Below are 23,071 nucleotides of genomic sequence, written 5' to 3'. Positions count from 1 at the left end.
GACACTTCATCGGGAAAAGCCTTGCCTCCCGAAGTGAGAGCTCTCCACATCCAGCAGATGGTAACGAAGTTTCAGAATACCCAGCGTCTACCGGCCTTCGATTTTCTCAGGTTGCTCGGCCTCATGGCATCCTGCATTTTCCTAGTACCAGAGGCCAGGTTGAGAATGAGATCCCTTCAATGGGCACTCAGAATTCAGTGGTCCCAGTTCTCAGGGAATATGTCGGATCTTCTGCAAGTCCCGAGCGCAGTTGCTCAGGATCTTCTATAGTGGGCTTGCAACGACAACATTCTCAAGGGAGAGTCTTTTTGGCAACCATGGCCGGAGATAACAGTAGTGATGGACGCTTCACTCACGGGGTGGGGAGCACACACCAACGATCTGACAATCAGCGGTCGTTGGTCTCCATCGGAGTCCAAACTACACATCAACCTGTTGGAGCTGAGGGCAATCAGACTAGCTCTGAAGGCCTTTCTGCCCTCTGTACAGGGAAAGAATGTCCTGATGACGGACAACACAGTGGCCATGTACTACCTCAACAAAAGAGGAGTAGTAGGGTCCACTGCCACTGTACAGAGAAGCAATGCAGCTCTGGTTCTGGGCAATACGAGAAGGAATCTCTCTTTCGGCAATTCACCTAGCCGGAGAGAAGAACACGGCGGCAGACGCTCTGAGCAGGCAGAGCACGGTCTCTCACGAGTGGGAGCTGGCTCAGGAAGTCCTTCTGGAGATCTTCGCCCTTTGGGGAACCCCTCAAGTGGATCTGTTTGCCACCGCGATCAACCGGAAGTGCGATCAGTACTGCTCAAGGGAATTTCCTCAAAGAGCAGCTCTGGGAGACACATTCGTAGAGGAGTGGAAGTTTCCACTGCTGTACGCGTTTCCCCCAGTCCCTGTGATTCCTCAAGTAATCAGGAGGTTGAGAAAGTTCAGGAAAACCATGATCCTAATTGCCCCGGATTGGGCCAGGAGGACATGGTACCCGGACCTTCTAGACATGTCCATCTGCCCTCCAATACGTCTTCCGCAAAGAGAGGATCTTCTCTCGCAAGAGGAAGGTCGGGTTCTCCATCCAGAGGTCAAGACACTCAACCTTCACGCATGGTTTCTGAGAGGTTGAGATACAAGGATTGGGATCTTCCGGATGATGTAATGGAAATCTTGCTTTCGGTCAGAAGACCAGCAACAAAATCTTTGTACCGATGTCGCTGGAACAGGTTTAGTAAAGGTGGACCCTTTTCAGTGTGGCACCCCAATGGTGCTCTCTTTTCTACTACATCTAGCTAATCTGGGGCTCCAGATAGGAACAATCAAAGGATACCTTGCTGCGCTGTCCATTTTCAAGCGCTCCTCTGAATAGGTTTCATATTTCAAAATACTGTTGTTAATTCAATTCTTAAAGGGGCTTACTAATGTATACCCTCCAGTACCTTTTCATGTACCAACTTGGGACTTAAATTTAGTATTAAAATTCTTGACTTGCATACCTTTTGAGCCTCTGCACTCATGTCCATTGAGGCTTTTGACTCTAAAAACTGTCCTCCTTGTGCCCCTATCATCAGCCCGCAGGGTTAGCGAACTTCAGGCTCTCTCATGCAAACCACCATATACTATTTTTTATAAAGATAAGGTAGTCCTTAAAGTTAAACCTTCGTTCTTGCCAAAAGTAGTCTCGGACTTCCATTTGTCACAAAAAATAGTACTACCAACCTTTTATCCTCCTCCTCATCTGGGCAAAGAAGTGGAGAGTTACAAAGATTAGATCCCAAGAGGGCTCTTAGTTTTTACATCTCAAGGATGGCTAAATTGAGACAAGATGACCAACTCTTTTTGTGGGTTATACTGGTCATAAATTAGGCTTATCTGTAACAAAACAGACAATTTCCCGCTGGATCATATTAGCCATAGTTGAATGCTACAGATTAGCGGGAAAAGAACCACCAGATGGGCTTCGTGCCCATTCTACAAGGGGAATGGCTACTTCTGCGGCTCTAAAGAGGGGAGTCCCAGCAGCAGATATTTGTGCAGCTGCAACCTGGAAAACAATGCATACTTTTGTTAAACATTATTGTTTGGATACTGCCTCCTCTAACGAGGGTTTATTTGCAAAGGCAGTTTTGCATTCTCTCCACGAAAACTGAAATTAGTACTCCCGCCTCCAAAAATTGATACTGCTATGGGAGCCTATCACAAGATGAGGAATACGTGGGAGGACACAATCCATTCGAAGAACAAGTTACTTACCAACTGTAACGTTCTTTCGACTGGATGTTCCTCCCACGTATTCCTCATCGACCCTCCCATCCTACCCCACAGTACAGTTTACGTTTCTTACACTTTCCTCTCACGAAGAATGTATCGGTCATGGGACACGCCTGGGTGTTCCTCCTATATATATATATTTCATCGAAAAAACAGAACTGAAGCAACGGGCGCGGCTCGAGCTATTTATACCATCGGTGACGTCGACAGACTACTGAGTACGTCGAGGGACAATCGACGCCACGACCTCGAGTACAGCACCCTCTGCCGAGAATTTTTTTTTTTTTCCGAAGCAGCGAAGCTGGAGATAACGAATTATCACAAGACGAGGAATGCGTGGGAGGAACATCCAGTCGAAAGAAAGTTACAGTTGGTAAGTAACTTGTTCTTCTGATGGATGCTCCTCCCACAAATTCCTCATTGGCTCCCAACATGTCCCACTTGGCGGATAGCTAGTACACCTTTTGTTTCTGCTGCCCCTCAGCATCAGAGTGATCGGGGAAAAAGGGTGGAACAAAGGTCACAGGGCTCGGCACCTCCATATATACTGGCCACAACATCATATGTGGTGCGGGGCGCGTAGAGGCATCGAGCTGAGCCACGCTGTGCCTCCTGTTGGTAGAAATGTTTCCAAAGAGCAGCTGCACTGGGAAATAGATGTCATAGGTGAGGAATCTGTGGGAGGAACATCCATCTGAAAGAGCATTACTGAGAGATAAGAAACTTTTTCTAATCTGCAGTATTAACATAGCAGGCAGGGGTCGGAAGTGACCCCTTTCAGCCTTTCTCATTCCCCTGAACCTTGCCTGTGCTTGCTAAGATTAAGCTAAGGGGAAATGTGAGCCAGATGGTGCACAATTATGAAAGTGGAATGTGTTTCTGTGTGCCCTGGTCACCCACTGGCACTGGCACTTTAAGCAGACCACAGTATGTTTCTAGTTTTCGTTCATTCACAGTTTGCACAATTGCATAACCTTTGTGACTCAGACCAGACAAAAATTGCACCATTTTAGGTTTGCACAGAGCTTCTTTTATTTCCATCCTGCTTTCCCATGACGTACTTGCCACGTTAGCAATTGGTTAACGAATATAAAAAGGAGCCGCACAATCTACAACGGTCACACAGTCATCTGTTTTGTGATGCAGAGTTTTTCTTTCATTGGGCCACTGCATTTCTCACTAAAGCAGTATTTTTATGGGGACCTTCTTGGAACAATGATGCACACATCAGAATGTTATTTACCTTTGTGTACAGGCTCTGTGACAATGTTTCTATTCAATGTACATGTTCCTTGTGTAGGACGTCTTTGAGTAGAGATATTTAACAATGCATTATAGCTGGGCTTCAGGTAAGATTTTAAAGTGGGAGTATTTTACTCTCCATTTTGTGAGTAAAATGATTTTTGGGGATTTAAAAATTGATGCCAATTGCGAAAAATGTATTTTGGTCGCACAAAAAAGTCCTGCAGATATTATTTTGTAATCCTTACTTTTTTGCATCTACTGTTAATTCATGTAAATTAAAAGATGAATTTGTATTTTGAAGTTCTTCATATGAGGCAGTAATAATATAGCTCATTCCGGCACTTTTGGTATCACAGATCCAAACATATATAGAGAGCTCTGTGGGTGGAAGAAGCGTCGGTCGGTTCCTGGGTGTTTCACACGCCACAACACCCCCTTCCCCTGCAGTACCTTTCCGCCGTTTTATTGAGGAGCATTTCCCTGGTTGTTTTTTTTAGAGTAAAATTGGTTGGTGCACGCTTATCTGTAAGGTTGATAGTGAGTTTATCTCTGCATATAACATTTAACTTTGTTTTGTGTAGTTGGAAAGTAGCATAGTTGTTTCGTTCTCCTCTTTTGCTAAGGCAGAGAGTGGATTCATTGGACCATTGCATCTTGACTATTTACATGCAAGCGCCTCGATGCCTGTGGGCCGTAGTGCGCTCTACAAATACAAATAAATAAAATAAATAAATAAAGCAGTATTTTCACGTGCACCATCTTGGAATGGTAGGTCATGCATACAAATTCGAGTTGTCAGCTCTGGGGTAATGTTTCAATACAATGTGCATTTCTACTGCAAGTAGTGAAACATTATGGTGAATTAATCACTGCACTATGTTACCAGGGAAGACTGCATTTTCCTTGTGCATTAAAGCAGATGGTTTTTGCTTACAAACTTTGGCAAGATATTCTATCCATGAAGCTTAAGACTACACACACTCTATCCACTCAACCCTTTCTAACCCATACTGTTTGACAGTATAACATGAATTACAGGAAGAAGACAGCAGTGTATCATCTAACCAGGGGACCGTGTGCATGCCAATGAGACATGGTTGACTTCCGGAGCATGCATGGAAGGTGCTTTCAGAGAAATTAAAACACTGATAAGGCTGCAAGCAAGGATGTTGGTAATCTGGTAGACATAAGTGTAGGCTCTGAATTTTCTTCAATGCCAAATATACAATTATAAGCATTGCCAAAGCCGATAGATCGGAATCCATATGTATTGGCTTTGCCAAACCACGTGTCATCTTGCACATACTGTTTGTAAACTAGATACTAACCACTTCATTAAGTTTGTTTATTGTTTTGCCTTTATTTTGTTCTTCTAATGTAACATTAAAATGACATGTGCAATCTGTGCTTTTTCGGCAGAATCTCTTATGTCCATCCATTACTCTTTGCAACATGTGTACATGTTTTTTTGTTTTTTTGTTTCTAGATAAAAGAATGACATCGGCAGCCATGGACAGGATTTTCCCAACCCAACTGAGTGAAATAGGATAGCTCCACCTCTCAGCTTTAACAGCCCAAGGAGATCTGCATCAAGAAAACAAAGTGCAATTAAATGAAACCCGAAGGAAAACCTCAAAAGACTGTCAACCACATACTTCGAAACACATAGTTTGTGTAACGTTTTCATTACGCCGAAACAAGAGGTTCAACTGACAAGCAAAAAAAAATCACCTTTGCAGCAAGAGTTGCACTTTCTCATTTCTGTAGTACTGTATCCTTTTCCTTCAGGTGGCAGCAGCCAGAAAACAAGCTTTACCGAAACTTTAACTACGTGTAAGAATGGCAACAGTAAAGACTGACTCATCAGACAGAAAGCTACTTCCAGCACACCATAGTGTTTACAGTTTTTTTTCTTCATTTGCTTGTTTTCTGGGTATTCCATATAGAGTAATTTAATTTAATTCTGTTTAATATATTTAAAGATAAGTTAGAATTGCTTTTACATGATCCAGAGGAACAGAACAGGACATTCGTAGGATCGTATTATTGTTGATGGTTGGCTAATTGCACGCTATGCAGTGTACATCATACAAAAACCTAAATCTCAGACAAAATGAAATGAATTTTCTTAGTCATTTTGTGGAATCTGTGCCAAAAGTGGCTGATTTTATTTAAAGAGAAACTTATCAGTTGGTGAGGTAATATTAAAATGTCCAGCTTTGAGCATAAATCAGGGTTCTGTGTCCTTATTTATTATTTAGAACGTTGTATGTTACCTGCATCTTCGATGCTATGATATGGCATTTGTAACGCGCCTATACACAAGTGTTTCAAGTCGCTACGAGGCAGGGAGGGGGGGAACAAGGGGAAGACAGCCTACTAGGCCAGGTGACATTCAGACCGCGCAAGTGCAGGGGTAGGGGAAGGGAAAAATGTAAGGGGAGAGGGAGGGGGGGGAAGTGCAGTACAAAGTAAGTAGAATAAAATAAATAAATAGGGCCAGCTGGTGGCAAGTGCAAGGTAAGTGCAGACAAGTGCTGGGAAGGGGGGGCTGTAGGGATACAGAGACAGTCCCGCAGTGCAGGGGTTGCCAGGGAGGCAGTGCAAGTGGAGAGTGGCTGGGCCCCGGACCGAGGTCGGTGAGAGTGGCCCAGTTGCAGATTCAGTGCAGTTTCAATGAAGAATTTAGCAGGGGAGAGGGAGAGAGAAAGCAGAAGCAAAGAGGAAGGTTTTGAGGTGCTTCCGGAACTGGAGATGGTTCTCCTCAAATTTCAGGGAGGCAGGAAAGCTGTTCCAGAGGGAGGCCCCTGCCGCGGAGAGAGATCTACCGCCAGCTCGTTGCTTCGAGAAGCGGCTGACCCTGAGGGAGTTGGAGACGGATGAGCGAAGGGCTCGGGAAGGAAGATATTTAGGAAGAGAGAGTTGAAGGTATTTAGGCCCCAGGCCCCAGAAGGCCTTGTGGACAATGCAGAGGGTTTTGAACTTAATCCTCGCAGCCACTGGGAGCCAGTGTAGAGATTTCAGTCCTGGAGAGATACGGTCCCAGGGCTTGAGGCCAAGGACAAGTCTCGCAGTTCTGTTCTGGATGAGTTGCAGAGGGCGGAGAGTGGAGGCAGGCAGATTAAGATAGAGGCTGTTACAGTAGTCCAGCTTTGAGAGAACCAGGGCTCGGGAGACAGTGAGCTTCTGGGGGAAGTAGAGGAAGGGAAGAATACCTCTGAGGAGGTGCAGCTGGTAGTGTGACTTCTTAGAGACGTCAGGTATATGAGGAGAGAAGGAGAGTGTGGAGTCGAAGATGACCCCGAGGTTTTTTGCCTTGCAGGTAGGAGCAGGAAGAGGGCCAAGAGAGGCTGGCCAGAAAGCTGCAGGGAAGGAGGGAGTGGGTGTGCCGATGAGTAGAATCTCAGTCTTACTGGCATTAAGGCAGAGGTCATTGGCGGCACACCATTCCTGGATAGCAGACAGACAGTCAGAGATGAGGGAAGGAGAGGAGGAGGCCGAGGGTAGCCTGAAAATGAGCTGAGTATCGTCCGCATAGCACTGAAAGTTGGGGCAGAGAGCGGCGATGCGGTGGGCAAGGAGTGCCAGATATTGGTTGAACAGCCAGGGAGAGCGATTGGATCCCTGGGGAACACCACAGGTGGAGAAAAAGATGTCAGAGAGGAAGGACCCAAGTTGGACCTGGGAGGGTCGATTGGAAAGGAAAGAGGTCAGCCACGCCAGAGCCTGACCAGTGATACCCAGGTTATCACGGAGACGGTTGAGCAGGATGGCCTATATAATTCTAGCTGTGCCAGCTGTAAACCAACAACCAGGGGGGCACAGTGCGGCTCTGTAAGGGTTCTCTACGGCACTGTTTTGTGCCCAGACATGACACTGGGCCAGTAGATCTGGAGTTGCCCCATGAACTCTGTGCCTTTTTTCTGCACAGCCAGTATGCTTTTTGGACGCCACCTACATTTTCTAGCTTGCTGCAGCATGTCTAATCCACCAAAGGCCTCGAGCTTCAAGCCCTGCTGCTATGGTGTGTCAGATCTCCACATGGTGTGCCTCTACTGGATTGGAACACATCACATAAGAGTGCAGCTCCTGTCCCTTGAGCGTGCTGCAAAATTCCTAACCTATTTCCACAAGGCTGGAAAGAGAATGCCTATAAAGTTCCCCGTGGTCAAAGAAGGCCACGGTTGAAAAACCAATGGAGGAAAGTTCTCCAGTGAGTAAGGACAGGGAGCAGCAGCAGCATATGAAGAGCACCAACTCTCCTAGTGATTCTTTCAGACTTTACATTTCTTCAGCCTCAAGGCATTGGATTCACCACCTGGTGTCACCACTCATAATCTAGGTGAGCAGGTGCTTGTCATCTTTGACAAAGCCCCAATGCCTTCAGCCCCAGTGATGGCAGCTAAGTGGCACACCAACGGCTTGAAGAAACTGACAGCGGCACCTACTTCTTCCACATCTCGTCTGGCTACTTTCCGACTCCACAAGTAGACACTGCTCCACGCCTGTGCCTTACGGCTCTGTCTTCGGATGCCGAGGCTTCAGGTTTGGCTCCCATCATCTCGATGTTGGGTACTCCGTACTCACTTGAATGCACCACTCTTTTTGTGGGGACACTGCTTCTCAAAGATGATAGAAATCTTTGATGTGGAGCGGGATGCTATGCCTTTTGATCTGAAACCAATTTACTCCCTTTAGGCAGAGGAGTTAGATCTGCAGGTTTTGGCTTCATGCCTACTAGGGGCCACTGGCTTGGACCTGTCTCTTGCGCTAGATATTCTTCCAGCACCAAACCGCGACAAACCCCATTCCTAATTTAAGACAAGGTCATGATTGTGGAGACTCTGGGTTTGTCTGCACCCATCTAGCCAAGGGTTCAGTATGACCTAGCAGACCTATTTTGGAAAGACCCTCTGCAGGTGACCCTTTTGTCATTCAACTAAGTAGTGGTTGCGCCTATTTTGGTGGTTCGTAAAGCACTGGCATTGGTCCCTGCGGTAGACAGGGCTGTATTCCTGTGTCCCGTGGCTTTCATCACAGGACCCTGCTTTGCTCTTTGCGTTTTTTACAATGCTTGCCAGCCACCGCAGTAAGTTTTGGATACAGAGAGCTTCTCTCTCCCACAGGGCAGCCTGTCGCCACAACCGCTGCCCCCAACACCCGTGCAACCTCTGCAGTTCAGGCTTCTCACTCCTGTGACTCTCTTGGCACCATAATCTGCTAAACACACAGAAGCAGTCGGTGTCTTCACTTCTCTGCCCTTGCTGCATACACGACTGCTGACTACTTCTCCTAATGCTTCTTCTCCTGCTAATCATGGCCTGCACCTGAAGGGGCTTTAAATAATCAAAGGTCCTGCTCAGGTGTGGGTCATTAGAAACACTAGACTGCATACTGCATTTCTGAGCATCTGAGCCCCTCTTCTTCCAGGTATCTAGGGCATTATGGGACTTGAAGTCCCAAATATTCTTCCCTTTTGTATGAAAGGCTTCGATTGTAACCTGATCTAACTCACTCTGTTTATAGAATGAAGATTACCCCTGCTATTCATTCTATTAAAGACTAGGAGGCGAGCATTATGCTTCAACTTCTTTAATTTACCACTCTTCAGCAGTTTCAACAAACTCAAAAAACCATAACAAAACACTGAAAACAGTCTGAACAGACTTTTCTTCTTTTGAACTACAATCCCCATAGTCTCTGTACTCCATCTCACTCCATGCTCCGCTATGACCACTTCCTGTCCCTGAGCTCCTCCTCTCATTTACTTGCTCTTAAAGTCACACTGAGAACTCCACACTAAGTCCTGCAACTGGCAGCGACTTGAACCACTCGAAACGAATGTCAAACTTCCTCGACCCAGGCGACTACCTCTGCTTGTCTCCTACTTCAATTGTTCTTCTGCTCCTCTCCTAGGAATAATAGAAAGCAGCAAAATCAGGGTGGTGTCCATGTATTGCCAATAACACCATATTATTATCACATACGATCATCCAATATCATGCTCAATAAATAACTTGGGTGGGAATTTAATGCTCGCCTCCTAGTCTTTAATAGAATTAGAATTAATACTCCCTGCGCAGATAGCAGGGGTAATCTTCATTCTATGACAAGACTGTAGGCGAGTATCATGCTTGTTCAAAGCTTCCCAACACTGCGACCGCTAAACTCTCGGTCGGCTTGAAATAAAATTCTTTAAAAGTTCGATCATTCAACCAGTCTGCTGTTAACATAATATCTCTGAGATACTCCTGTCTTAAAAGCTTTAGATGCCATAGCTCCGTGCACCAAATGCGCTCCATACTTCCCCACATCTATCCCTGCTGCATGCATGATTTCTTTAACCCATCTGGCGATAGTCGCTGTGGATACACCTTTGAAGGGCTTTCTGCGCGCTATAAGCAATTGCTTAGCATTCGCTGCTCTGTATTCTGCCGTCCTGCTCTTGTACTCTTTTACGCACCTACTCTGGAAATATGGGTAGTGAGCTGAGGATGTCCCCGTCTTAGTTCTTCCCACTATTGTAAATGTTACGCCCTCTGGCCCGAATGACTTCCTATCTACTTCTAGGGCCCTCACGTCTGACACGCGTTTACAAGAAACTAGGCACAACAGCATTGCTAACTTTCCTGATAACTGTTTCAGCGATAAATATCTGTTCCCTGGCCAACTCTCCAATAGCTTAAGAACTGACAGAACATCCCAGACCGTCTTATATCGAGGCTCTGGGGGTACTTTAAATTTGGCTCCTCTAATAAGCTGAACCACTGCTGGGTGCTCACCCGCTGGTACACCCTCGATAGGGAGATGTCCCACGGATATGGCAGACCTGTACACTCCTATGATGCGGAACGCTTTACCGCCTTGCAATAATTGAGCTAAAAAATTCAAAATCATCACTACAGGTGCAGAAATGGGATGAACACCTCCCCCTCTGCACCAGCTAGTCCACTTGGCCCAAGCCACGTCATAGCTCCTTCTTGTGGCCGGGGCCCAGGAGTCTGCGATTAGCTGCGCAGGCTGAGACGAAATGCCTGGCAACGCCCAGCATCTCCTGATATCCTGCACCCGATGAGCGGGAGTGTCCCCCTCACTCTCAGAGGGTAATACGACCCAGCTAGGTCAGTGAGCAGGTGCTCTCCTTCTGGGAGAAGCCTCGGGTAATAGACTGCTAGTTCCATAAGCATTGGGAACCATACTTGCGACTTCCAGCATGGTGCTACTAATAGCAACTCCGCTGTCTCCCTTCCGACACTTCGCTAGAACTCTGCTCAGCATCATGAATGGGAGAAACGCGTAGTGTGGACCTCCGTTCCATTCTTGCAGGAACGCATCCGTCCCTTGAGCTCCCGGGTCCAGCCTTCAGCTGAAATATTCTGCTGTTTGGGCGTTCAACTGGGATGCGAAGAGGTCTTTGCGTACTGGCCCCCATCTCTCGGTCATCCTCTGAAACACTGCTGGATCCAGCCTCCAATCGCTGGAATCTGTGAGGTAGCGAGAGTTCCAATCCACTATTATGGTCAGCGTTCCGGGGAGGTACTCCGCTGTGACCGACGTCTCTGACTGTAGGCAGAAGTGCCAAAAGTCCTTCGCTAGCTCGGCTAGCATTCTGGATTTGGTGCCGCCTAGGTAGTTTATGAATCGCACTGCCGATATGTTGTCCATCTTTAATAGTATGCACAATCTCATCTTCCCTTTCGTGAAGGCTCTGATCGCGGAGGATCCTGCCAGCAGTTCTAGGCAATTTATATGTAATCGGAGTTCCTCCTCGCTCCATTTCCCCCCTGTCTGCAGGTCTGTGCACCTTGCGCCACAGCCCAGTCGGCGATCTGGTCTTTCTCCATATTCTTTAACCACCATTCCAGCTCTGTCTTGGATTCCTGATCCAACGGCACTGATTGGTGGTATCTCAAGCCTTGCTGCAGATGCCTTATCTTCAACCTCTGCAGTGCTCGATAATGTAATGGCCCTGGAAATATGGCCTGAATAAAGGCTGCTAACAGCCCCACAATCCTCGCTAGTGTTCGGAGGGACACTACCTGTCTTTGTAGGCATCCTCTCAATTCCCTCTTGATGTCACGAATCTTCCGAGCTGGAAGCTCGAGCGCTGCTTTCCTGGTATCCAGGATGAAGCCCAGAAAGTCCAGTCTTTGCGCTGGCTCGGTGTCTGACTTCTCTATGTTCACTAGGAATCCTAGGGAAGCTAGCAGGTCCTGCACCCATCTTGTCTGGTACCTGAGGGTCTCTCGATCCTCGGCTAGAAGTAGTAGATCGTCTAGATAAATGATCAATCTTATTCCTTTCTCTCTTATCGCTGCCGCTACCGGCTTCATCACCTTGGTAAAAGCCCAAGGCGCCGAGGCAAGCCCGAAGGGCATAGTCTTGAACCGTCAGAGCTGTCCTTTCCAGCGAAAAGCTAGGAAAGTTCTGAATTCCTCTGCTATTGGGATCGTTAGGTAGGCATCCTTCAGATCCAGTCTCGTCAGTCAATCCATCTCTCTGAGCGAGTCTCGGAGTTGATGGATACCCTCCATCTTGAAATGTCGGTAGACTATCCAACCGTTCAGCTCCTTTAAGTTTATAACTGGACGCACTTTCTCTTTTCTGTGCACCAGAAACATATTGCTTATAAATTCGGGGTCTCTCGGGCACCTTTCTATGGCGTTCTTCGCCGCTAGCAGGTCTAGCTCCTGGTCTAGAAGCCTCTGCTCTGCGCGCTTGCACGGGCGGTTGTACGAACTCTAGGCGCATACCCAAAATCGTTTGTAACACCCAGGCATCGCTGGAAAGCTTGCGCCATTTTCTCAAGAACATCTAGTTCTCCCCCCTACTGGGGGATAATGCGCTGCTCTCACCTTGAGTGAATCCTTGTCCACGACCCGATCCTCTTCCTCTGCGACCTCTTGGGAAGCGTCCTATGGACGAGAAGAAGGAGTCCTGCTGTCTATTCTCCCAGTATTGAGCCTGGGGTCTTCTTCCACCCCGGTTGCGACCAGTCGAACGACCCCTGTGGCGACTGGTCCCTCCAAAAACTCGGTTGGGAAAAATCTTCCGGATGGAAGCCTGTTTCTTCTCCAAAGACGTGTAGGTGCCCATGAAGCGGCCCATTTCTTTGCCGAAGGTCTCTCCGAAGAGGAGTCCCTGAGCTGCCTCTCCGGCCTCGTATGATGCTAAATCACTAAGCTTCTCGTCGATTTTCAATAATAGGCGCCTCTGGCGTTCCGAAGCGATGGCGCAGTTCGCATTCCCTAAGAGGCATACAGCTCTCTGCGCCCAGCCTGCCAGGACGTCGGGGTCTACCTCTTCCCCCGTATCTCTGGCTCTTTCAGCCAGATCCATGATTTTCGTGAGTGACCCGGCCAGGTCCAGCACTTTCTTCTGGCAACTCCTCCAAGATCTATCAATACCCTTACGGGGGTCTTTGTTTGTTTTCTAAACGAAAGTTAGCATTTTGGGGTCTAATTCTGCCGTCTCAGCCACTTTTCCTGGCCTCGGGCACTCCGCTCGAAGTCTCTGGCGAACCTCCTTGTCCAGCGCTTTTCTTAACCTTTTGGTCATATACTGAGCCACTCTTGGCGAGAGCTGCCAGTCTGAGGATCTCGGATTCCGGATGCTGTCCGGATCAAACCTATCTTCCTCCTCCTCTTTGAGGTGTTTCTCCTTGCGGATTCTTTTGCCTCCTCTGGGTTTTGGTTCCTCCTCTTCATTTCGTTTCTCCTCATCTTGGGAGGGAGGATCCCCCTCCTCCCGCTCTTTTTCCGAGCCTGGGTTCTCTTCTCCATCTCCTTCTTCCCCTGGAGTGGGGGTCGTGAGGTCTGGCACAGTCTGACATTGCATATATGCTTCACGGAGCTGCGCGAAAGCGTCGACGACCTCCGGGGCCTTATCTTTTGCCCCATCTTTTTACCCCTTTCCTCTTTCGGCCTTAGTACTCCCCAATGACCCTGATTCCGAGGGTTCGGAGGGCGTGCGCTCATTCCGTCCAGCGCTGTCTAAGGGCTGGATCAGCATAGCCTCTAGGGACTCCAGCCTATCTTGTAGGGGTTTAACCCCTTGCGCCACTGCATCTATAAGTGAACTCCCCAGCACCTCCTTGAAGCTGGCAGCGAAGGCTGCTCCTCCTCAGTCCACTCAAAATCCGACATTATGGGAGGGCGCGCTGTGTGCCTGATATACTCGTGATGGTGTCACTGCATGCCCTTTCACTATAGGTGCTCACAATCTTTTAAAACAATAAATCCTTTATTGTCCTTCTCTTTTTTTGAATATATATATATATTTTCTTTTTTTTTTATAGTGGCTGCGCCGGACTTACAACAGTTTTTAAATGAGCCTTGCAATGGGCGTTATTCGTTTTGACCTCACTGTCTGGGAGGAGCGCTGTGTAAGCCTCAATCAAATGTCTTTCTTCGTCACGTGAGGCTGTAATCCTTCAGCAGCTGTCTGCTGATTGCATCTGCGCTCCGCGCGCATGTACAATTTTGAACTCCCGCTCCGAGCTCATTCGAAATATTCTCTGAAGCTACCGCGTAGCTTATGAGAAAATCACCGCCGGGCCCGGCTTCCTGGATGTGCTCCGCTCCGTGTCGCAGGACTGAAATGCGACTGCAGAAGCACCAAGCTCACTCCTGCCCCGCCCCTGCAAAGGCGGGGGCCGTAGGGCCCCGGCGCGCTAGAGCGCTGCTGGCCCCTCCTCCCTGAGGGAGGGGGCCGCACTTGCCTCCGCGCTGGAGGGGCTGGGGCTCCGTATCTCTGATCGGCTCCCCGGAGCCACCGCAAGCTCCTCGACGACGGGCAACCACCCCTAGGGTGCCGTAATTCTCCAGCATGGGGTCTGGCATGGATTTACATGCTCATGAATATTCCCCGTCGTCAGGCTGGGAATCCTCGGTATAGAAAAAATCAGTATCAGTTTCGTTTCTGATCTGTCTTTCTCAGTAGTAACCAATCACTGGTCTCTGGGTCATACTGCCCCCAGCCAATGACTGCCCTCTCCCTAAGCCCCGCCCCTGGCAGCCATCCTCAGATTTTTACCACACGTTCAAGTGTTGGGAGTCCTCGTGCTGTAGCTCTCGAGCTTTTGCTGCGTTTTCGTGCTTTTTTCAGGAGATTTTCTGATTTTTTCGGTTAAATAGAGCCTCAAGCTCCACCGTTTCTACTTCCGATCAACGGGGATCCGTTTCGGAGTTTCTACGCCCCTCAAGGGTGAAGATTTCGTCGAGTTACGCTTTTAGAGAATTCCAGAAGTTCCGAGGCCTACCCTTGGACATGGCCCAGGAGAAAGGGAGCTCGACGCCCGGGAAGCTGTTCAGGACCTGCCCTGGATGCCAGCTTCAGAACGTTTTCAAAGAGGACGAGCATTCGTTATGCCTCTACTGTCTCCATGAGGACAAGACGCACAAGGAAAAGGACTGCGCGTTTTGTGGGAACATGTCAGAGCGGACCATGAAGGATCGCCACCTCCGTCTCGCCAACTGGCTGGAAGGTAAGAGCCCGCCAGGCGAGAAGAAGAAAAAGAAGTCCGAGCAGTCTTCTAAGTCCTGTGAGGGTGCCCGGCGACGGGGGCCCAACAAAAGGCTAAGCACCGCGGGCACCGGGAGCGCCGATCGGTCGGGCTCCTTGGCTGCCAGGCAGGGCGCATCCTCCCCGGCGCCATCGACCACGAGCCAACGCTCTGGCTCGGGTAAGAGGAAGTCCGAGAACCCGGCGAAGCTTCTGGAGAGGCCCCGGTCGATCTCGAAGATACCGGCAGAGGGGGAGCGAGGCTCGGACCCTCCCCCCAAGGTGAAGGCCCCAGGCGTACAGAAGGTGACATTGGCCTTAATTCACCCTGCTAAGACCTCGATCGAGGATGTCGCTGCGGCCCTGGCTCAGCCTGTGGAGGTTACACCAGTGGAGGTGCCCTCAGGTACCAGAGTCTCCCTGCCACCGCGGAGGGAGTCATCTTTCAGGCCCATCGAGAAGACCCCCACGAAGTCCTCGTTGGAAAGGGTGGGGGAGGGGCTGGTGGCCGTCGTGGATACGGACACGACCTCTGAAGAGGAGCTCATCCAAGTCGTGGAGGAGGCCCAGCCCATCGGGAGGGATCCCGACGAGGGCGACGACGAGGGCGACGGTGACGCAGACGAGACTCCTCAAGAGCCCTCGCTCCCGTCGTTTCTGGCGCCGCAGGACACCTCGGCGGCCATTTTGTCAGCCATCCAGTCCTTATGCTCGGAGACAAGGACTAGGTTGCCCCTTCCCCCGACGGGGGAACCGGAGCCAGGACCTTCGGGGAGCCCACCACTTAAGAGTAGGACAACGCATCCTAGGCCTCCTCTCCCGCCTCTGCGGCCTTCTCTGCCTTCCCCCTGGTCCACTACCCACGGGGATGATACCGGCATGGACACGACTACGACGGGTACGGATGACGACGGAGGCGACGACGGGACGTGTCCCCCGTCGCCCCCTGCCTGGGCGTCCCCGCCCGACGAGATTGCATCCTTCCATGCTATGATTTCCAGGGCATCCGAGCTCTTCCAGCTCTGCCCCGAAGAAAAGAAGGAGGAAGGGTTCCCTTACCAACGGCGCGAGGCTAAAAGGAAGACGGTCCTCGCCGTACCGCTTCTTGATGACATCTGGGATGAGGGGCTCGCCCTCCTCAAGAACCCTGCCACGGCTCCTGCGAAGAGGGACCAGTACGAGAAGAAGTACCGGGTCCCTGACGCTGCCCCCTTCTGCCTTAGGGCGCAACCTACCCCGGATTCGGTCGTTTCGGCGGCGGCAAAGAAGAAAGCGGGGGGGCATCGGCCTCGACTTCAACCTCCCCGCCGGATGGCGAGGGTAGGAAGCTGGATGCGATGGGACGACGGGTCATCTCATCTGCAGTGACGACCATCAAGGCTGCCAACGCCCTGGCCATTGTAGCCCACTACGACAGGGAGTTGTGGTTCAAGATCGCCCCTCTGTTGGACTGCCTTCCGGACGCCAAGAGGGCTGAGGCCCTGGAAATCTTACAGGAAGGTGAGATTGCCTCGGACCACGCCATTACGGTGGCTACGGACATCGCCGACACCGGTTTCCGTCAGTTTGGCAACAGCGTTTGCCTGAGACGACGAGGATGGCTCAAGGCGACGGATTTCCGCCAGGACGTACAGACCAAGGTTTTGGACATGCCCTTCGATGGGAACAACCTTTTTGGCAAGGCGGTTGATGAGTCCCTTCAGGCGATCAAGACGGAGACGGCCCGTGCACTGGGTGTGCTCCAACAGCGACGGCTGTCCTTTCGGAGCGCCGGAGGCAGACGGGGTGCCTCCAAGGGAGGCGGCAGCAGCTCCTCTACGTACCGTCAAGCAGCAAGATCTTCGTCGCAGGAGGCCTACAGGGGAAGCGGCAAGTCAGGTGGATCCCGCCGTCGTCGCCAAGGTGGTCAAGGAGGCAAAGCGGCCTCCAAGCAAGATTGAACCGACCGTCGGGTCGGGCCCCCGCCGAAGCACCCCGGTGGGAGGCCGGTTGACGAAGTTCGTCGGCGTGTGGGAGTCCATCTCCACCGACCGTTGGGTGCTGGACGCCCTGGCCCTGAGGCACGCCCTCGAGTTCCACAAGAGGTGCCCCCGCATTCCTCCCGTGGCCAGGAAGGAAAATCACGTCCCTCAACTGCTGTTGGAAGTAAGGGCGATGCTCAGGAAAGGTGCCATCGAGCTCGTTCCAAAGAGGCTTCGGGGCTCCGGAGTTTACTCAAGATACTTCCTCGTAAAGAAGAAGACAGGACGATGGCGTCCCATCCTGGACCTGCGACGACTGAACAAATACATCAAGGCACAGAAGTTCCGGATGGTCACCCTCCAGCACGTGCTGGGACAGCTGGAGGAGGGCGATTTCCTGTCGTCGTTGGACTTGGGGGATGCATACTTCCACATCCCTATTCTAAAGAGACAACGAAAGTTCCTCAGGTTCGTGGTCAAGGGGCGGCACTACCAGTTCAAGGCCCTCCCGTTCCGATTAAAATCGGCGCCCAGGGTGTTCACCAAGTGCCTAGCACCGGTGGCGGCGCGGCTGCGCCTGCAGGGGATCCACGTCTACCCCTACCTGGACGACTGGCTCATACGGGCAAGGACAAGGGAGCTCGCCGTGGAACACACTGCGAAGACCGTCCAGCTGCTCACGGACCTGGGGTTCTCCATCAACTTTCCAAAATCCCACCTGGTCCCGTCGCAAGTCGCCCTGTTTCTGGGAGCACAGCTCGACACAGTGGCGCGGCAGGCCTCACCGTCGGAGGAAAGGATAAGGACCATCCTGGGAAAGGTGCAACGTCTGCTGGCCACGGACGTGGCCAGAGTGAGGTCTGTCAAGTCCCTCCTCGGAATGATGTCCTCCTGCATTTATCTGGTGCGCCACTGCAGACTTTGGATGCGGCCCTTGCAAGAATTCCTCGACGCCCACTGGATCCAGACGACGAGCAGCTTCGAGGACAGGATCCCGCTCGACGAAGCGTTCCGTCAGGCGATACGATGGTGGGGTGTCCGCTCTCATCTGACGGCGGGAACAGGTTTCCTAGCCCCGACCCACCAGGTGACGGTGACGACGGATGCCTCCCTGGAAGGTTGGGGAGCGCAGACCGGGGGTCTCCACGTGAGAGGCCTTTGGCTTCCAGAGGAGAAGACTCTCCACATCAACATCTTGGAGCTCCGTGCAGTGTTCTGGGCCCTCAGGTCCTTCCTTCCGTCCCTCAAGGGCAAGGTGGTGAGGATCTTCACCGACAACACCACCACAATGTTTTACATTCGGAAGCAGGGCTGAACCAGATCCCCTGCCCTATCCAAGGAAGCCCAGGATCTTTGGCATTGGGCCATCGCCCAAGGGATGTTTCTGGTACCTTTTCATCTGGCAGGGATAAAAAACACCATCGCCGACTCACTCAGCAGAGAGCTGCGCTCGTGCCACGAGTGGGAACTGCGCCAGGATCAAGTGGACCGACTCTTCCGACGATGGGGCAAACCCCAGATCGATCTCTTCGCGACGGCGGCGAACTCCAAGTGCCGGAGGTTCGCCAGCAGGTTTCCCCAACCGAGGAGCATGGGCGATGCTTTCTCGTTCCCTTGGGGATGGCCTGTTCCTTTATGTGTTCCCGCTGTTGCCATTGCTACTCCGGCTCGTCAACCAGCTCAAGAGGTCCCGGTGCAGGATGATCCTCGTCGCACCGGCTCGGCCGAGGCAGATCTGGTTCCCGGACCTTCTGGACTTGTCATCGTCCACACCAGTCAAGCTGCCGACGGACGCGGATCTTCTCTCCAGAGAAGGAGGCGCCATTCTTCATCACGAACCAGAGTCGCTGAACTTGCAGGCCTGGCTCCTGCAGCACTAGAGTTTGGAGGATACGACATCCTGGCCGACTGCAGAGAGGTTCTTGCAAAGGCCAGGGCATCCTCAACTCTCAAGTGCTACGGACACAAATGGAAGAGGTTCTCTGTCTGGGGCTGTGCACAGAAGATTAGCCCTCTGCGGATTACGGCCCCTCAAGTATTGCCGTACCTATTGTCCTTGGCCAAGGCTGGCCTGTCTCACGCTTCCATCAAGGTACATCTGGCTGCCGTCTCATGTTACACCAGAACTACAGGACGGGCGTCCTTGTGGTCTCATCGACTGGTGAAGGAATTTATGAAAGGACTGTTCCGATCATTCCCGCCCGTGAAGGCCCCTGCCCGTGGGAGCTCAACGTGGTGCTGACTAGGCTCATGGGGGCCCCATTCGAGCCTATGCATTCAGTGCCGTTGAAGTTTCTGTCGTGGAAGACAGCATTCCTCGTGGCCATCACCTCTGCACGACGAGTGGGAGAGATCCAGGCCCTGTCTTGCAAGCCTCCATACTTGACTTTTCACGACACGAGGGTGGTGCCGAGGAGGCACCCCTCCTTCATGCCCAAGGTGCCGTCGGACTTCCACCTCAACGAGCCCTTGGTGTTGCCAGTTTTCTTCCCGTCGCCTTCGTCGCCGGCTGAGAGGACACTGCACTCGCTGGATGTAGCTAGAGCGCTGAAGTTCTACGTGGATCGCACGAAGAGTTTTCGGAAGACATCACAGCTGTTTGTGAACTTTGGACCTGTGAATCAAGGGAAGGCTCACTCGAAGACTTCCATTTCCAGATGGCTCTCCGGCTGCATTATGCACTGTCACCGGTTGGCAAACCGACCGCTGCCAGGCCGTCCGAGGGCCCATTCGACCAGAGCGATCGCTGCTAATACGGCGTTCCTGTCTGGTGTGCCCCTGCTCGACATCTGCAGGGCTGCTACGTGGAGGTCGACGCACACCTCCACGAGATTCTACTGCGTCGACCGGGATTCCAGGGAGGAGTCCAGAGTCGGCCAGGCGGTGCTGCGCAACCTGTTCGCCTAAGGTGAGCCTGATGAGGAGGTAAGAGTTGCTTAATGTTGAGTTGTTGTATTGCTTGATATTGAGCCTTTTGCCACCTCCCGTGGTTGTGCATGTGTATACTGCTATGTATTCTTATATTCATGAGCATGTGAATCCATGCCAGACCCCATGCTGGAGAAGGAACAAGTTACTTACCTGTAACTGTTGTTCTCCAGCATGGGTCTGGCATGGATTCACATGCGAACTCTCCCGCCTACCCTTCTGCGGCTCTTCACTTGGTCATACTGCCACTTCACGTGCTACCAAATCTGAGGATGGCTGCCAGGGGCGGGGCTTAGGGAGAGGGCAGTCATTGGCTGAGGGCAGTATGAACCAGAGACCAGTGATTGGTTACTACTGAGAAAGACCGATCAGAAACAAAACTGATACTGATTTTTTCTATACCTAGGATTCCCGGCCTGACGACAGGGAATATTCATGAGCATGTGAATCCATGCCAGACCCATGCTGGAGAACAACAGTTACAGGTAAGTAACTTGTTCCATACGGCACGGGGCGGACGTGTCGAGGAGCCGAACGCTCGCCTGAACGCACTACCGACGTGGGCTGTCAATATAACGCTGTCTAATGACACTAAATATACGCTCCTTATCTCAAACATCTGACATTAACGCTCTGCAGCGCCAAAACATAATATGTATTCCTGCGCTATAGACCCTGCGCCTTACTCTGATACCATATGTTAATAACGCTATCCTAACTCTACATGCTGAAACTACTACATTTCCACATTCAGTAGGAGGATAACTAGAATAGTACTTATCTGCTTGAAGAGCAGTAAAAGAAGAGGAGGAGCTCAGGGACAGGAAGTGGTCATAGCTGAGCCTGGAGTGAGATGGACTACAGAGACCTATGGGGTTTGCAGTTCAAAAGAAGAAAAGTGTTCAGACTGTTTTCAGTGTTTGGTATGGTTTTTTGAGTTTGTTGAAACTGCTGAAGAGTGGTAAATTAAAGAAGTTGAAGCATAATGCTCGCCTCCAGTCTTGTCATAGAATGTACTTCTAGGAAAGGCCTTTAGAATAAGTAATAGTTGATTCTTGATTTCATAGCTCAAATAAAAGGAGGAATCACATGTATCAGAAGTAATGTTATTGATGTTCTGATCCTTATATATTCTATTCCCATGCTGACACTTTGGGTTTTTACTAGTTACACTTTGGTTGCTTTTGAAAGGGGAGCCTTACTCTTACATAGGTATTATGGAGGGCTCACCCTCTGAAGAAGTGGTGTACTGCGGTTCTCCTAACCTCACCCTATTCCCTTGGTGGCCTTCTCTTCCCAAGTGATCCACCCGGCTAATACCACCACCAGGTTTATAATCAGGTAGCGGCTGCTTTCCCCTGACCACCTGGGAGGAGACTTAAGACAGTGTGAGGACATCATGAAGTCGACACAGACAACTGAATACAATTTGTTAGACAAACTTTTATTAACTAAATGTTGAGGGTTGGAAAACAGCTTAACTTGCCCTATACTAAGGTTAGATTTCCATACCTGACTTAAACTAATTATAATATTTATAAGGTAGTCCAAAGCAAATGTCGGTCTGTGTCCAAAACCTATACTTGCCCTCACATCTAATTGCATACAATGTGTAGGGATGTCTGCATCAAAAGTGTTCAATTGAAGGTTTAGAGCTTCTTCCAGCACTTGTATGGAAAAGGGTTTGTCCCTTCCCCAAAGTTCAAACAGTTCACTTCACAAAAGAGGGGTTGCCTTCCCCAAGCTTCAAACAGTTTCAAAATAACACAGTTCTTCAAAATGTACAATGTTCCAAAATCACCCAATTCCTTGGGACACTTCCCAGCTCTTCAATTTGGTTACCTTGCACCAGTTTATAAGTTCAGTTCCTCAGTTTTATTCACACAGGCTTTTCCTTCATTCAATCACCAAGTAGCTTGCCTTTAGAAGGGTGTATTCGGTCTAGGTGCAGTTCTTGAACCACATAGTCCACCCATTACAGGTCCCTCAACTGACGCATCTGCTTACTTCTACTGCATAGTTAGTTTTCTTGAAGCATTCGCTGTTTTGTTAGCTTCCACTTGTAATAACCAACACAAGCTTCCCAGTACACTCTCCTGCAAGGAAACTCGGTTTAAAGTCCTCTTTGAACACGCCACCATAAACTTGCCAGTACACTCTCCTGCTAGGAACCCTATCTGGTGTTCGTCTTCTTTCAATAATGAGCAATTACATCTGCTTATCTCTTGACAATGTTCTCTTGACTCTTAGCCATGCTTATTCCAAACTTTCACTTATGATTGATTTGTTCACTTTGCTTATTAATATTGCTTTTCCATCTCAGCTTCCTTCCATTTACTTTATTTGTAGCAATCTGTTCTCTGACTTTATCACAATTCATTGCTTGCTTATCGCACTTATTCATTATTTGTTTCAAATCCACTTAAATGAGGGATTTCGCGTAATTACTGTCTCTCTTAAGTTTAGCCTCTTGACATATATTGTAAATATCCCCATTAAAGCTGTGTTGGCACGCCCCGGTACTCCCAGCGTTCCCTGGCCATATCACTGGTATTGTTTGTTTGGCGTGTCTGACGAGTGGTGTGGGACTGCACAGCTTGTTGTGCCTCTTGGAAGTGTTCTCGGTCCTGTTGGTCCTCCCGCAGCGCTGCGGGCAGCTTCCTTCTCGCCTGCCGGTCTTGCAGATGCTTCTTACTGCTTCTTTGACACCACCAGTCTCTGTTTTTCTGCGGTTCCCTCGGCAGTGTTCCTCCGGCTTCTCCCCGGTCTCTCCAGCTGCTTCTCCGGTTCAGATGGAAGCTTCAGCCTTCCTCTGCAGAGATCTATCGCGTCGGCCTGCTTTCCACCTATCTTCCCGCTGCGCTTGCTCTGCATCCCTCTCTGGCTTCTTTGGACTTCTTAGGGCATTTCCACATGACTGCTCTTGCATACCAGTCCCTCTCCTCACGCTCCCCTCACAGCTCCAGCACTGGCTTTTAAATATCCCACCAGCTGGCGATTGCTCATGACAACTAGACCGCGTAGAGTGAGTCCTTCTGTCTGTTGTCAGTCTTTGTTGCATCTCCCTCGTCTCAGTACCAAAGTGGTGTTCGTGGATATGTTGCCCTCATGACGTTGGTTCGGAATATACCTGTGGGGGAATTTATCAGAGCCAGACAGAACTGTGAAGATCA

At 50.2% G+C, this 23,071-nt stretch overlaps 1 protein-coding gene across 1 annotated transcript in view; it reads left to right on the top strand.

Moving 5' to 3' along the window:
* The window catches only part of HBS1L (HBS1 like translational GTPase), a 1,647,668-nt gene extending 1,641,931 nt beyond the window's left edge, over positions 1-5,737 (top strand). The window contains exon 17 of the mRNA XM_069606737.1: positions 4,994-5,737. Coding sequence (XP_069462838.1) covers positions 4,994-5,005 — 12 coding nt within the window. The 3' untranslated portion in view covers positions 5,006-5,737. The remainder of the gene's footprint in view (positions 1-4,993) is intronic.
* Positions 5,738-23,071: the final 17,334 nt, after the last annotated feature.

The sequence above is a fragment of the Ambystoma mexicanum genome, chromosome 4p (assembly GCF_040938575.1).
Source record: "Ambystoma mexicanum isolate Mex_15411 chromosome 4p, UKY_AmexF1_1, whole genome shotgun sequence".
Classification (NCBI taxonomy): domain Eukaryota; kingdom Metazoa; phylum Chordata; class Amphibia; order Caudata; family Ambystomatidae; genus Ambystoma; species Ambystoma mexicanum.
The sequence above is the reverse complement of the archived record's forward strand: the minus strand, read 5'-3'. Positions and strand labels throughout refer to the sequence as shown.